General features: G+C 34.8%; 2 protein-coding genes across 5 annotated transcripts; one reads left to right on the plus strand and one right to left on the minus strand.

Annotated features, from left to right (window-relative positions):
- Nucleotides 1-1,617: 1,617 nt before the first annotated feature.
- Nucleotides 1,618-16,291, plus strand: LOC129791805 (E3 ubiquitin-protein ligase TRIM37-like). Of its 3 annotated transcripts, none has more exons than XM_055830335.1 (7): nucleotides 1,618-1,777; nucleotides 5,683-7,222; nucleotides 7,285-7,824; nucleotides 13,528-13,760; nucleotides 14,130-14,810; nucleotides 15,770-15,900; nucleotides 16,104-16,291. In XM_055830335.1, exons 1-7 carry the CDS (start codon nucleotides 1,763-1,765, stop codon nucleotides 16,129-16,131), a joined length of 3,168 nt encoding a protein of 1,055 aa, XP_055686310.1. In that variant the 5' UTR covers nucleotides 1,618-1,762; the 3' UTR covers nucleotides 16,132-16,291. The 3 variants fall into 3 exon arrangements, with proteins under 3 accessions (XP_055686310.1, XP_055686311.1, XP_055686309.1); XM_055830334.1 differs by lacking the exon at nucleotides 1,618-1,777 and adding an exon at nucleotides 2,967-3,084; XM_055830336.1 differs by lacking the exons at nucleotides 1,618-1,777; nucleotides 14,130-14,810 and adding an exon at nucleotides 2,963-3,084.
- Nucleotides 9,451-12,512, minus strand: LOC129791894 (facilitated trehalose transporter Tret1-like). Of its 2 annotated transcripts, none has more exons than XM_055830509.1 (4): nucleotides 12,341-12,512; nucleotides 11,816-12,179; nucleotides 10,368-10,702; nucleotides 9,451-10,241 (listed from the first exon to the last, which is right to left on the minus strand). In XM_055830509.1, the coding sequence occupies exons 1-4, from the start codon at nucleotides 12,387-12,389 to the stop codon at nucleotides 9,541-9,543; spliced, it is 1,449 nt and encodes a 482-aa protein (XP_055686484.1). In that variant the 5' UTR covers nucleotides 12,390-12,512; the 3' UTR covers nucleotides 9,451-9,540. The 2 variants fall into 2 exon arrangements, with proteins under 2 accessions (XP_055686484.1, XP_055686485.1); XM_055830510.1 differs by having other exon boundaries at nucleotides 12,328-12,393.
- Nucleotides 16,292-16,566: the final 275 nt, after the last annotated feature.

A 16,566-nucleotide genomic window follows, 5' to 3' on the forward strand; every position in this document is an offset into this window, starting at 1 on the left:
ACATTAATATCTCATCAGTGAGATTACATCGTGATAATTTCGCAACTTTCACTCTTTTAAAAGCCACAGCTAAATTTGCGATTGTATATTCTGATTCTTCATTGATATCGAAGCCATCTAGATAAATACTGTGCAGATTTTTACAATTTTGTATCACACTGAAAACATCCTTGTAACTCATGGTTTTGAATGAATCACGCGACGCTATCAAAGTTTGAATATTAGACCCTACACGGTATGCAATTTCTTTTCCCTCCTCCAATCGAAATTTGCCATAGTTACGGGTCATTGCATCAAAATCCAAAATTTTGTAAGTTTTGTAAATCATTTCAGATATTCCTTTAAATCTCTCACAAACAGATTCAACTACAATTAGTTCCCGGAGATTTAAGAAGGATAGAATATAGTAGAGACTGCTGTCATCCACCATTAATATGGATACAATATTTTCCATAGAAGATTCTTCTATATCTTGCATATTTTTGATAAAACTTTAAAAAATAAAGAGAGAAATATAATCAAATCATTCCGGTTCTTCGAAAACCAAAAAGTTATGTCTTTTGGGCTCACCTGTTACTTGTGGCTGTTCTAAGTTTTCTTTGTTTCAGAGCTCAAGTTGTGTTTGCAAACTGGATCGATTTGAGTAAGTCGATTTTCTTAACAATTTTTCAAAATATATATTTTTTACACTTTTAACGTATAAAATTATATAAGATTTAAAAGATTCAAATGATCTTTTGTCTTTGAAAAACTGGAAAAACTCACAGCTCTCACTGTACAAAAAAACAAAATCCACCTTCACACAATACGCGAAATTTTTTTTAGTAAGTTGTAAAGTAAGAATTACCACGAATATTTCACTTCGATTTAAAAAGAAGAGTTAGAGAAAAGACAAAATTAACGTATCTATAGCAGATATAATAATTGCTAATTTATACGACTACACTTTAAATGTTTTTTGTAGTCAATTTAACTTACATTGTTCGAATACTAATGTTTCTATGTGTACAAAGTGTGACACCCTCCAGGACATTACTATTGTTTTTGTCTAGTCATTCCAAAGAACAAATTCAAAATAAGCTGATCAGAGACAATATCACGATACAAGAAATTATTATTTTAAAATATTTCAATATTTTTACACAAACTTTTTCATCTCATGATATCAATTAATTTGATTTGTGAAGAAGGAAGGATCTAGTAGGTGTCCTTCCTGTCCTTCTTTGTCACGCAAAATGTCTCATGATGTCATCATTCATAGATGAAACAAAAGAAGATTTCGTTGTTGGGATTATTAATTGAAGCCGCTTTTTTCAAAATTTATGGTTAAAATAAATCTTCGGATTAATCATAAAAATTAAACATTTTTAAACTATTTTTTCGTGTAATTTATTTTGTATCAAAATTAAATTTTATTTATACTACAAACATTATAAAAAAAAATTTAAAAAAATTTGTTGAAAAATTTAAAAAAAAATTAAAAAAAAAACACTGAATACTTTTAAATCTTTAACACAAAGTACAAATACAAAAACATTACAAAGATTTTTTTTTCATGGAGAACTCACAAAATGGGATATGTCGGTGCGGCTTATATGCCGTTAAATACGCTAAGCTCTTGTGGTTATTGTGACAGTTGCGAAGTAGCCTCCGTAGTGAAAAGTCAAAACATTCTCAACCAAGTAGTTTTTTCACATTTTCCGGGGTTTTATCACACTTTTCCACCGCTAAAGTGCATCCTCACGCAAAGGACTCTAGCCGGATGCCAGCTGCAGAGGTTTGTTGATAAAATTTTCATTTATTTTGCCATTTTCACGTGATTTTCCCCACCTTTCTGCAGTACAGTTATTAAATTTTTGGGATATCCTGGAAAATTCATCCTTTCTCTGTTTTTAAGGCATTCTCGTTCTCTTCCTTTTTACATTTAGTCCTAAAAGAAAATTTCAGGAACGTTTTATAAAGAAAATTGTGAGTTTTTTCCTAGAATAAAAAAAGAATTCTAATCAGAAAAGTGCCTGCTTGCTTATATAAAGGGCTGCTGGATTTTGTTCTCCAAGCATTCTCTTTGTTTGAATTGCTTTTATACAGCTTGCACACATTTTTTTCTTATCAGAATTTTCCTTGTTTTTCCGCTTTTCTTTGAATTGGAATTATTCGTGAATGGTGTGAGATAAAATACTGGGGAAACTGGGAAATTGATTTTAAATTAGGAAAGCCAAAAATAAGACGAAGGTACAGTTTAATTCTCAAATCGTTAACCCTGCAATGACCAATATAGAGAGATGTCCTAATGTTTTAACCCTTTCATGCTCCTAATTGTTTTTATTTTAAAAATTAAGTCAGTTAGTAAATTAAAAAAAAAACTTTATTAAATATTAAATACATATTGAAATGTGTTTTTAGAAAATAACGAAAAGTAATAAAAAAGTTCTTTAGATACGGTTATAGAACAAAGTCATAAAAACCCGAAGAAAAATTTAAATAAAAAGAAAACTTCTTCTGTTATTCCAAAGAGAAAAAAAAACTCTTCCTACATGCCTTATTGAGAAAGAAATAGATCGTGAGATGATCTCAAAATGACATTGAGCTGTCCAAAAATTCAATTTAAGGAACTTCTTCGCCTAAACCGAAATGTCTGCAAAACCGTTAATCTTTATTCTTTGCAAACTGTCTGCTCTCTATAATAATATTAATTTGCGCACTAGCAGCGTATGTAGAGTAATCGAGAGAACTTAACCGACATTAAGCACACACAAAGTTACAATCTTCCGTGCGCACGGATGGTCAGACATGATCTTTGCTTCATCTCCATGATTCATTCGCACCTGATTCTACCAGCAACATCTCCTCCTATACGTAGATTGGTGTAGCGCGTATGTGTTTGAGAAAGAAAATAATAAACTACTCAATCATTTTATTATAATTTATTGAGTCATTTGTGCATATTGATGAAGAACTGTTTCTCATGCCGGGAGACACCCCCACAAAATTCTTGACCCTGTATCTTGTGTGCTTTTAAAAGTACATTAATCTCTTGTCTGCAGAGATGAAAGACACGCGGAGATGAAGCAACAAAGACACAAGGTAGGTATACCTACCTATCGGCAAAACAATAAGAAAAGAATGAGGAACGGAAACTTGTCGTTGCCATTTTCGGAAACAAACTATTTGGGTGATTGCATTAGTTTTGTAGGTTTTTTTTTAATCTCGTGGTGAGAATAATTTTTAAAAAAAATCTTAATCTTTAAATATACAATTTAGAAGAAGTTAGATCTTCTATCTATATCATCTTTCTTCTTCTTCTATATAATAAAGACAGGTCTGTTTGTTGGTAATCGTCGTTCCTTATTTTCTGTATAAACAAATCGACACCGTTTTTCCGATCGCGATGAAATTTGGTGCAGAGGTTCCTTATATCAGGCGGTTTTAACTCGCCGCATTCATTTTGCCCCAAAAATCCCTCTTTTTGAATTTGCCGCCCAAAATGTTGTGTGAAAATGATTTCTTTTCTTTGCAATTTTTTTTAGATTGATAAGTGATTTCACTGTAGTACTCATAATTCGTCATTTAGAATCCCTACAAAATACTTAATTTTTTACAAATATTTTAAGAATTCTTTCGTTATCAATTTTCCCCTAAATCACAATTTCTCTCTCTCTCTCTCTCTCTCTCTCTGTATCTAAAATTTGCGCGAATCGTTTAATAATATTTTTAAAAAAGTATTTTTGTTAAGATTTTAACACTTAAAGGATTTAAATGGGCACCGTGGCCATTTCGAATTTTAGCTGTGTTTCTTTCAGACACAGCTTTTGTGTACCGAGCAAAATCGAAAGTCGTCAGATCGGGCTCAAACTTGGGATGAGCACGAATTAGGGTCCCCACATTCCAAAAAACGTATGCGCCAAAAAAAAAAATTTTCCGGCCGGCCGTCCGTCCGGCCGTCCGTAGTACAGCGTTAAATTGCAAGAGAACGGTAATAGATAGAGACTTGCGGTAAACGGCAAAGTTTAAAAGTCGACTGGAAGACGTCCGATTATGATGTCAAATTTTACCCCCCACCCCCCCGTCCGCCATTTTGAATAACCTCAAAATTTTGTTTTCGCTATATCTCAGCCGCTATTATAGCTAGAGGGCTGAAATTTTGATATGTTGTAGGGGCCATCAAGAGCTTTCCAACAATACCTCATTTTCAAAAATCGGTCAAGCCGTTTAGTCAATATGGCCGCCACAATTTTTCATCGAAAATCGACCATAACTCAAAAACGGCTTGACCGATTTTGATCAACCCGGGGTCAAATGAAAGATCTCAACAAACCCTACAACTCTCTAGAACATCCGAAGTTTCAAAAGTGACCGCTAGGGGGCCAAAAATCAAAAACAAAATTTTCGATGAGTTTTCGATGAATATCTCGAAAACTGAAGAAAATCTATGGATCCGTTCTCGAGATATAGCCTTCCAAAGTTGGCATGTCATATCTCGGGTTCTACAAGTCTGATCTTGATCAACTCAAGCGCAAATGAAAGGTTTCGAGAAACCCTACAAATATCTAGAACATTGCAACTTCGAGCAATGACCGCAAGAGGCGCTAAAATCAAAAAACAAAGTTTTCGAAAATTTCGAACTCGAATTTTTCGAAAATGGCGACATAATTTTTTTTTCATTTTTCGATATTTTATAGCTGACTTCAAGACCTTTCAAACAAAAAAAAATTATGAAAATCTATGGATCCGTTCTCGAGATATAGCCTTCCAAACATTTCTTAGGGTATGAATTTTCAACTTTTCCCGACTTTGCACGTACATATTTAAATTAATTTGCGTTCAAGTTTGCTCTCATAAAATTGGTACACTGAAAGAAACACAGCTCTCGTAAGCTTGGTCAGCTTACCAGTACATTTAAATTGTCATAGATTAAAATGTATTTGACCTATCGTGATAAATGTAGGGAATTTCAATTACTTTAAGTTACGTGAAAGAAAATCAAGAAAAAGCTTTTCTTTTTAAAAGAAATTTAAAGTAAAAGTCGAAATTATACGCGGAGGAAGAAAATGGCCACCGCATACATTTTTGATAATTTTTTGTGGTTATGTTTCCTCATATTTTCCAAATCAGGAACTTTTTTTTTCACTTTTTCGCGATGAAAAGCATTAGTGTAAACTCATTTTTATGCCGGAAGTGATCCGGTAGTTACTTAGAGAACAGAAAGAAGAAGTGATTATTCAGGCGCATGAATAAAATCGGCAAAATTGTAACAAAAACTTTAATTTGAACTGACAGTTTTGCATTGATTCCATGCAACTTTTTTTCATTATCAATTTCGTTGATAAATTGTTTAGAAATTGAGTGCAATAATATTTGAAATAGATTCAGAATTAATTAAACTTTCGATCCTCATTCAATAAGCAGATCTACACTTAACAAAACGTTTAATATTTGGCCTTTTTATTATTATGGACACGGTGACCATTTTGATCCTCCGCGAAGTAAAAAGTGTTCGGTCCTCCAAGTGTTAAAGAAGCATAGAACAAAAGAAGAGAATAAACACCTTTTGAATTTATATGAAATATTAACGAAAAAAGGTTGAGAACTATTGTACCCACCTGAGCAGTTCTTTGAAGGACACTGATTGTTGTATTTTCACACGTTGTATTTTCTTTCTCTTCACTTTATGCCAACAAACAGCAAACAATCAACGATGTCTTCCGATGCTTTATCTGCATGGAAAAGCTCCAGGAGGCACATCTTTGTCCACATTGCTCAAAGCTCTGCTGCTATGTGTGCATTTCACGCTGGCTGACGGAGCAGCGACGCCAATGCCCCCACTGTCGGGCTCCCCTTCATGTGAATGAGTTAGTAAATTGCCGGTGGTTTGAAGAAGTTGCCGTTCAAGTGGAGAATCTCCAGCAGATCTGCACGAAGATCAAGGCAAACAGCTTGTGCAAGGACAACGAGCAGGATCAGTGCCAGACGCACCATGAGAAGCTCAGTGTATACTGCTGGACGTGCAAGACGTGCATTTGCCATCAGTGCGCCCTTTTCGGTGGCACCCACTCGGGGCACACATTTAAGCAGCTGGAGCTTGTCTATGAGACACACATTGCACAGGTGAAGGAGGAGGTGTCACAGCTGAAGAGTCGTCTCGTGGAATTGGTGAACTTTGTGCGTGATGTCGATCTCAATATGGAAGTTGTGTGCTCGTCGAAGGATGAGAAAGTCAAGGAGATCCGCAATGTGGTGGAATCCATGATTGGTCGTTTGGATCAGCAACTAAAGGGAAAACTGGTGACGTTGATGCGGCAAAAGAGATCCCTTACGCAGGAAACGGAGCAATTAGAGCGTATCCTGGAGGAGACGGAGCATCAACTGAACACATGCTCACGCTCGCAGCTCATTATGAAATCCCCGGAAGTGCTGAAGATTATCCATCAGGTTCGCATTAAGCCCATGTCCAGCTACGTAACTGCCCGTATGTCGGCGGATTTTACGAGTGAGATGGTCCCATCCTTTGACAAATGTTCCTTCCTCCTTGAGAATTTCTCAAGTATGCAACAAAAGGGAGTTCCAGTGTACTCGAATCCACTCAAAGTCAATGGCCTGGCGTGGCGCTTGAAGGTTTATCCTTTTGGGAATGGCGTTGTTCGTGGGGAGTATCTAAGTGTCTTCTTAGAGCTCACAACTGGTCATCCGTTCAGCAATAAATATGAATATCGCATCCAGATGTTTCATCCAACAAGTGGCTCCAAACTCATTTCGCGTGAATTTGTGTCGGATTTTGAAATTGGCGAATGTTGGGGCTATAATCGTTTCTTCCGCCTCGATATGCTGGCATCCGAGGGCTACTGGAGCGCTACAAATGATAACCTTCAGCTGCGCTTTGAGGTTCGCCCATCGACCTACTACCAACGCTGTCGCGATCAAACGTGGTATATAAATCAACTTCTTCAGCAGCAACAGCAGTATTTATTGCAAATTAATGATCTCAAGGATAAATTAGAAAAGGAGAGGACAAAGAAGAAGACGGATTTATCTCAGAATGTTGCTCAAATTGATTCAGCGTGTCGTGTTGTGTCGGCTGGCAATGATTTGTTGGATTCTCTCTGTAGTGAAGTTAATCTCTGCAGTGGTGGAAAGTCAAGTCAAGCCACAACGAGTGGAGGACAGATTAAGGAAGACGGAGCTCAGGAGTCAGCAACATCGCCAGATTCATCAATGGACACCAACGGTTTGTTTTGAATTTTTTTTAAACCTTTCATTTGCATTTGAATCCTTTATTTCTTCTCGCAGATAAAATATTTTCGGAGATCCTGAAGTGTCTGAATGGGGCTGAGAGTACATCTCTCACTGCATCCGGTTCATCCAGTGTCATCAATCAGCAACCCAGTGCCATTGACAGTGAAGTAAAATCATCAAGTACCGCAGCATCGCCAACGAGAAAAGCCCCGCCATTGCCCATTTCTCTCTCATCCCCGAGTCTCTTTGAGAGAACATACTCAGTGAGTTCGGAGTCAGAAGATGAACCTGCTTCCCTCAATGAGGCAGCGGGTGAAGTGAAGGAAACGAAAAAAATTCAAATAAATATATCGGAAGATTCGAGTTCAATTGATGAGAATGACGTGGATGAGGAGCCCATTTCGGGGGAGAATGATGTGGAATATGCAGAATTTTCTATGAATGTCTTTGCACCTATATCCCAGGGAGCTGCTGCTGCCAAGGGAACAACCGTCAATAGCTCAACACTAGATGATGAACTTATACTCCTTTCACTCTTTGATGATTCATCATCAGGGAGATCGCTCGAGAATGGATCATCCACAAGTCAGTCGAGTAAGTTGAATTATTTTTAAATTTTTTTTTATTTTATTCTTTTGCCTATTTCCTGTGCTAACTGTATAATTCCTTTAATAGTTGGTGTTCCACTTCGTGGCCAACACCAAGTATTGTAATCGTCGGAAAAACCGAACACCTTAGATCGGCTCAAACTAGGTATGAGCACGTTATAGACATCCCACATTACGAAAATGGTCATTTTATTTGCATTTTAAAAATTCAAGATGGCCGCCGTCCGCCATTTTGAGCTATCTTCAACCACTTCCCTTATAGCTAGAGATCTGGAATTTCAGTATGTTGTAGAGTTCGTTCAGTGAGACGTTTTCATCGATAACTCATACATGAAAATCGATCAAGGCGTTTAGCAAATATGGCAGCCTAAAGCAAAAAGTGTTTTTTCGATATAACTCGAGAACGGCTTGACCGATTGTGACCAACTCAAGCTCAAATGAAAGGTTTTAAGAAGCCCTACAAATGTTTAGAACATTCCAAGTTCCAAAAATGACCGAAAGAGGCACTAAAAGCAAAAATAAAAATTGCCTAACTTTAAGGCGCAATATCTCCGAATATCTGTTATTATTTTCCTTTAAATTTTGATATGTTGTAGCGTAACTCAATATCTTTCACCAGCCAGAAAATGAAGAAAATCTATGTCACCATTTAGAAGATATCGCAGTTTGAAAAATTCTTGTATTTTCAAAAGTTCTACAAGCGATATCTCCTGAACTGCTTGACTGATTTTGCTCATCTCGGTATCAAATTAAAGATTTTTCAATTCTCTATAACTTTCTAAAACATTAGAAACCTCTAGAACTATTTTTTGTAAACGAAAAATGCGAAAAACTGTTTTGGTAAAACAAAAAGCCGCCATTTTGTATTCTGGAGGTGACCTTGAAAACCATCAAAATTTATCTCAAAATATAGCTTGTTTCAGGACCTTTCCAGAACTAGTCAAAAAATTTCTGTAGGTGTTATAGAACTTGAGATATAACCATTTTTGTCTCTCAAATTGATGAGTTTTATAAAAAAAAATCAACCTTACCTACTAATACTAGGGGAGGGCGGGGCTAATAAAGTCACTTAAGGGTTTAGAAAAAGCCTAAAATATCATATTTCCTAGCTAGATAGAACAAAATGATCTGAGAAAGAGTTGTAGGGCAAGAAATATCCTAAAGAATTGGACTATACATTTCGCTTTATCTGTTTGAGAAATATGATATTTTGAGCTTTTTCTAAACCCTTAAGTGACTTTTTTAACCCCGCTCTCCCCTACTAACAAATTAAATTACATCGCATAGACTGACCCATCCCCGTTGTGGTATACCAATTCTTATAACTGGACGCGTTATGATTGACTTTTATTTGCTAATACTTCATTCTATTAAGACTCTGTTCAGCTTCGAAAGGGTTAAAAGAAAATCTTATCACAGAGAAATTTAACGTTTATATTTCTTGTCTCTCTTTCTTCTATATTATGTGCCTCTAATAACCCGAATGAACCTCATATCTTTATTGGTATAAATTCATTTGGGACAAACAGAATTTTCAATGATTTTGCGACAAGTGTTCGCGAAATTGACCAACTTTTCTTATTCTTCAATGCAAAATGGAAAGAAAACAATGTCAAGGTTAAATGTATTTAATTGCTGTAGTAATTACAAATGTGATTCAATTGTTATAAATTATTTACTTTTAACTTTTGCTATTCTTCTATCATGGATTGTTGTTTTTCGCTATTCCAAGCGTTAGAGATGTATTTTCTTGCCATTTTTTGGGGAGTTTTTTGTTGAAAAGAAGAAGAATGTCATCAAAGGTCTTACCACGTGTATCAGGAAGGATGAAGAATGAGAGAATTGTACTCATGAAGCACCACGAGCCAAAAAGCCAAATCCACCCGGAGATTCCCCAAAATGTTTCAAGTGCTAGGAAGTAGTTTATAAAGACAAATCCCAATAACCACGATAGTATGACGTAGATACTGATAAGGAAACCCCGTAATTTTGGGGAAACTATTTCAGTTGCCATACCAAATGCCAGACTATTTATTGCACTGCCAGGAATGGCTGTTGCAATGGCAAATGCAGCAAAAAAGAGCCAAGAGTATGTATTGAGGCCTGATTTCGTTTCTACTATATGGAAATGTGTTGCAACAATTGCCATGGCGATTGAACTAAGAGCAAAGGATACAATTAGGACGAGACGACTTCCAAATCGACTAATGAGGAAGATTGAGGCAATTGAAGCAATTAGCTGAACAGCTGCTACCGTAATGTCCATTGTGGGGATGTCCAAATCAGTCTCTGATATCCTCAAGAGTTTATCGGTGTAGGAGACTAAAACGCGATTCCCAGTAAAGGTGGGATGATTACTCAGCCAGAAACTTGTTAAAATGCTCAAAATTGTTGCTCCGCCGCCTGGAAAATTTTGTGAAAAAAAAATCTTTGATAAGAAATTGCACATTTAAATTGTTCCACTTATCACCTAATGTTGATTCATTAATTTAAATATTTGTTCCAAAAAAAAATCAGTCAAGAACTCACAAAAATCTCTGAGGCTCAGCGTAAGTTTCTGCTTCGTGAGACTTGGGGACTTTTTTAGTTCATCCAACTCTGTTGTGTAGGCCGTGCTATCGGGTGAGCTTTTGCGGATACCACGATAGAATTTTAGAGCTTTCTCCGCAGCTTCTGGGCGATTTTTGAGAAGAAGAAATTGCGGAGAATCCGGTAGGATAGCCAGGATGGGGCTAAAAATTCCCACCATTGTACACACAACTATTGGTGTGAGGTAGAATCCACCGAGATTCGGAAGAAATTTTCCAAAAAAATTCCCCAAACTTATTGAGACACCCATGAAGTTTCCAACAGTTCCACGCAAGCTGCAAGAAGTTAAAAAGAATTTAAGAAAAAATAGATAAATGTAGTTTATAAGGGGCTTTCACGATACATTAGAACACGAAGGCCGTTTTACAGAGAGGTGTGTTAATTTCCCGTTGTTTAAGATTCAGAGTGGCACAATTTTTCAATTAACCCTTTCATGTTTTTTGGGTAATACATAGACCCAAACATGAAACATTTAATTCTCCTAAGTCTATTAGAGCTTGAATTGAATTCAATTGTTTGTCCTAGTTAGAAATGCTTGAAATTCATGTAGAATAAGCCAAAGAAGACGTTTCCCCTAAGAAGTGTCCTCTAAAAGCTTTCTAAGAATAAATTTCGTGATAAAAGCGCGCATGTTTCAATGTTTTTTTTAATGTTTCACGTTGGACGCAAAAGGGTTAAAAGGAAGCAAAATATTAAAAGTTTTAAATTATCATCGTAAGTTCTTCGGTAAGTTTTTACAATGAATTTTCTGTAGTAGACCTTCTGATTAGTGCCTCAGAAAATACATTGAGGGACTCCCGATATCTAATAGCAGAAAATTTAAATGAGAAAATACAAGTTTTGTTCAGCAATGATACAATCATGGAGATCACAAATCAAATATTGAATTGCAATATTTCATCTATTTAAAATCAGGGCCAAAATGCATCTAAAACATTCAGTCCTGCTTGACGACAATGTAAAAATAAAAAAAAATATCCCTAAATATTATGATATTGAACATTTTAACTAATTATTACAAGTATCGTAAAAAAACTTTTTGGAGTATTATACTGCATAACAATGTGTTAAACATAATCTTGTTTTAATCAGCTTTTGACTTTTATTACTCATGGATTCATTAATCAGTTTGATTAATGAGAATCTCAAGACTTCTAAAGCTAAAGATTGAGTTTATTTTATCGCTTTTTTATCTGCGCTTAAACTTTATTGACTGTTAAATTTATCTCTGATGTAAAAACTTTAAGGACCGATATTTATAAACAAATTATCTTAAAAGTAAAATAACTTTTAAAAATTGTATAAAAAATGTACCAGGAAAATCAGAGAAAGACTTGAAGATAAGACTAAGGTAATAAATAAATAGGCGACTAAATGGATATACTAACTTTTTATCTGAAATTTCCGCCACGAATATGGGGATGATCACAATTGATGTTCCCACCGCAATGCCACTTAGGCAGCGTGAAATATAAATGTGAATTGCCTTATCGGCGAAGAAGATGAGAATGAAAGCAATTAGCTGGGGTATGGCTGACAGGAAAAGGGTCCATTTTCTTCCGAGGGTATTTGCTAGCCATCCTGCCACAACAGAACCCCCAATGGCCGACAGGTACATAAGGGAAGTCATCAGAGAGACCTCATCGTCGGACATGGGGCCACTGGAAAGGGGTGTTTCGGGGGATTGAAGAAGAAAAATTGTGGGGGAGGTCCATGCTGTGACCAAACCGAACAGAACCGATAGAAAATTTGCTAGAAAAAAAAAAGAATTAAAGAAATTTTAAATAAATGTTTGAATAAACATACGTGCAAAAAATAACTTCACGCAATTTGATTAAACAGCTGTGCTCTAATGTTAATGACACATTTTTTTAAACTATTAATTCGGGCTTTTCTTCACCTTTTAAACTCACCCGCAAATGCTACAGCGATCTGCACGATTTTGCCACAATTGAGCTTCATAAGCGTTATCTCCTCAGCGGATCACATAAAACTGAAGAATTCTCACGATACTGTCGCAAAGAGTTGATACAAATACAACAATTCTCTTACACAGCCTATCAGTTTGCCTGTACTTACATAAATGTGCAAAAAGAACCTACATTATACTCGCTATTTAATCATTATTCAAAGTTATACGATACCTGCGTGTGCGCTTACGTGCAAAAATAATTAAAGTCTGCTTGATCTTGATGGTCTTGGGTGCGATCATCAAATAATGTAAATAAAACCAGTTTGTGACAATGATCTTCATGCGAATTAAGTGCTATTAGCGCATTTCCTGGATTTATGTATTTTTGAAAAGAAAATAAAAATTTTGGGGTAGATTCTGATCAAAATCTTTTCTTTTCGTTTCTTACAATTTAATAATCATGTTTCTAAAGGAAAATTTTTTTTCAAGAGATAGATTGTAGATTTTTCTGACTGTTGTCCGAAAAAATTAATTCTTTATTTTTCTTTTATAGAACGACAATAGAACAAAATTCAAAAGCTCCCTCTGTCAAAATCTTCCAACGAACTTTTAAGGTTTTAGAAAGGAAAATAAAAGAATTTTATCAGAATGGACCCCTTTATTTTGTTTGAGAAGAATATAAAATGAATTAGAATTCTATTAAATCTTGCAATTAGTCATGAATTAGAAGAACTTTCCTGAAATTTATTATTACTTTCTCTGTCCCATGTAAATGAAATTGATCAAACTTTGGCGATTTTTGATTTTATTTAGATTTCTGCTAGTTTGATCGCATGTAAATGTAATATTCGCAAATAAACCTTATTTTTAACGCGATAAATTACATTTTATTACGGAGTAAGCACGTTTGCATCCGTACACCTTATTCGATCTGTCTCTTTTGCCGCCAAATCTCTACTTTTTCCCCACAATCCTTGTTTTCACCACTCGAATTTACCACCATCATTATCACGCTTCGAGTGCGCGCCAAATTCAAATAATTTTTTTTATCTTTATAAAATAATATTTGTTCTGTGGTTAAATTGAAGTGTTTGGTCAAAGTAATTGACTAATATTTAGCGAAACTAACTGGGTTGGTGGAATATCAAATTAATTCAATTAATTGATTTAATTTTAATTACTTTTCAGCAACAAGAACTTCATACAGACAACCCATTACATCAGCCAGTGTTCTAGAGACACTTCTGGAGCCACCGAAGATGAGTTCTGGCCCATTGGTTAGCAATTTAGCCATGAATATTCAGTCAAATGATCCAGCTCTAAGTGAATCAGATGCCATACGTCGTATCCGTCGAACGCATCACAATTCCGGGGCGGGTCACTCCGGTGATGGAGCACGCGGGGATGATTTCTATTCAAATGTAAGTTCACCATATAAATCAAAATTTTGATTTAATTGAGATTTAATATTGTTGTTAGATGTGTGTCCTTCCATCACTATCTTGACAATGTTTTCTGTATTTAATTGATCTATTTGGACATAATTGAATTTAGTTTGTTTATTTTCAAGTGTGTGTACTCTTGTGCCGTGATTGTGAATGATTTTATTATGATTTTATCAGTAGCTCATTCTAAATTTTTTTCTTTTGACATATTGAGCGGTCATTTTCTATGAAATATCCTTTTTTATTTTTAGAGATTTATTTTTTATTATTTTTTAAAAATTTTTATTTTGTAAGAAAGAATTTCTCCTTCCACACATTTCATCCGCATTTCTATATACAATTTAGGATGCAAAAATGAAAAAGTACAATTTTCACCAACTTGTGCGTCGCATTCGCAATGGGGATTTAACAAATTACGAACCAGGAAATGATGGTGGATCTCCTAAGGGAGGAATTTCCACTGTGAATGACCATCGAGACACACCGGTTACCACCTTTCGGGGTTTACTGCGAAAGCTACCAAATTGCTCAGACAGAGCTTATCCGGTGGGAAGTGCCTCAGCAGCACGATACTACAGCAGCAAGTTAAATCCAAAGGGTGGGAAGTTGGTGGGGGATTGTGGTAAATCGGGTACATCATCAACTTCCAATCGTTTCCCCGTTAATGGTGATGGTAATTGCTTTGGGCGTGAAAATGGTTTGGAGGACCTCAAGTCATCATTTGGAGCATGTGGAGTACTTTCGTCTGGTGGTGGTGGTAGCAGCAGTGGTGGAGGAGGCACCTCAATGGGTGATACAAAAGTGCCAAATATGTCCTTTTCCGTGGAGTTCCTCTCACCACGTCCGAGTACGTCAACATTTGCCGGGGCAATTAAGCGTAAGCCATCGAATAAGCCACGAAATTTACCGCATGCCATCAAATATCGTGATGATGCGTCCACGTCATCCAGAACAAATGGGAATAGAAATTGGAATTCAACGGATCTTCGGGATATTACTCCTGTGGATAGGGATCCATTCTTTCAGGTTTGTTACCTAATAAATCATCATCAAATTCGCGTGCATGTGAATAGAAAATCATTAAACCTGATTCTGTTTAATTTATATTTCCTTTTTTTTGTCTCACTATTCAATTGATCCTTTGGCTGTGATATAAAAGTTAGTTTATTTGGTAAAATTGTAAATTTTATTTTGGTCAAAAAATATTCAAAATTAGCAATAATGCATAATTATTCTTTTGGCCAATAAGAAAAAATTATCATTTTACCCAAGGGGTGTTCATCTACCAAATATTTTGACTGTTAAGGGGAATAATCCGAAGATTAGCCAATAATTACAACATTTCCAAAGATATGAGTATTCTCATTTTCAGATAAAATTTAGTACTTCTTCGGTTTGAATTTAGTACCTTTTCCGATTGAATTCAGTATACTTTTTCATTTAAAATTTACTATATTTTTGGCTAGAATTTAGTATGTTTTCGACTAGAATTTAGTACTTAATTTACTTGAATGAATTTACTTCTTAAGATTGAATTTTCAAAAAATACTAAAATATAGACGAAGTAATAAATTCAAGCCAAAAAAGTACTAAATTCAAAAGTTAAAAGTACCTACTAAATTCTACACAAGCATAGTAAATTCTAGCTGAAAAAGTATACGAATACAATGGGAAAAAGTACTACATTTAAACCTATAAAGTACTAAATAAAATTTCACCTCTTTGGCTATAATTTGGTATTCTTTAGGCTTTTGCTCCTAAGCTACTAAAGAAAAAGGAAATGTTCGTCTGTTGAATATTTTGATTTCTTTGGCGAATTATCTGAATAATCCGAATATTTTCATTCAGATAAACACCCCTTGGTTTTACCAAAACTACCAAAACTTACCTTTACCAAAATTGATCAAAATTACAAAAATTAATATAAATAAAAATTCGGTCAATCACATGTTGACGCTATAATAAACAAATAAAATTACTTTTAGGCCATTGATAGGCTCAACTTTGAGATAGAAGACAACGACATGATGCCCTTGTCGCAAGCTCCTTCGCAGGATATCCCTCGTGGACATGAGGAAGGAAGCCCACATACTGCCACACTTCAGAAGCGTAGAAGGTATGAATGCACGATGTTTTTATTTATTACTTTTAAAAGTTTTTCTTTATTTGTAATTTTGTGTTTTTTATTAACTTTTTTTTTGTTTAAAATTAGTTTAATGGGAAATTATTGTAGAAAAAAAAATCTTCTGAAAAATAATTAAATATCAAACAAGAATTCCTTTTCTAATAAAAAAAAAATCTTTTTTATTTTAATTTTAGGTCAGTGGACAGACCAAATTCATCTTAAAACATAAATCAAGGAAGTAAATCGTTGGAAGATGTCTTCACGACTTAATTATAAATGTAACTCATAAAAAAGAAATATTCATAAAAGGAAAAAAAAATGTAAGTTTAAAAAATTCTTAAATGAGATTTGAACGGATTTATTGTATAGTTTACTGTTTTTTTTTTAAATAATTTTTACTTAATTCTTCGATTGAGACGAATAACGGCAATGCCGTGAGATTTTATTATTTTCTTAAATTTCAAAAAAAAACGAACAAATATTAAATCAAATTTTCTGCTCTTTTTTCGTCATAAATCTACTACATCATAAAAAACACATTGAAGTATTTGAGAAAGACTTTAAATTATTTTATTTTAATTATATGCCACAATTTTAGATGTATTTTAAGGATTTCAGTGAATTTTGTGATAAAATGTATGAGGAAATTTATTAAAA

This window comes from Lutzomyia longipalpis, chromosome 3 (genome assembly GCF_024334085.1).
Source record: "Lutzomyia longipalpis isolate SR_M1_2022 chromosome 3, ASM2433408v1".
Lineage (NCBI taxonomy): Eukaryota > Metazoa > Arthropoda > Insecta > Diptera > Psychodidae > Lutzomyia > Lutzomyia longipalpis.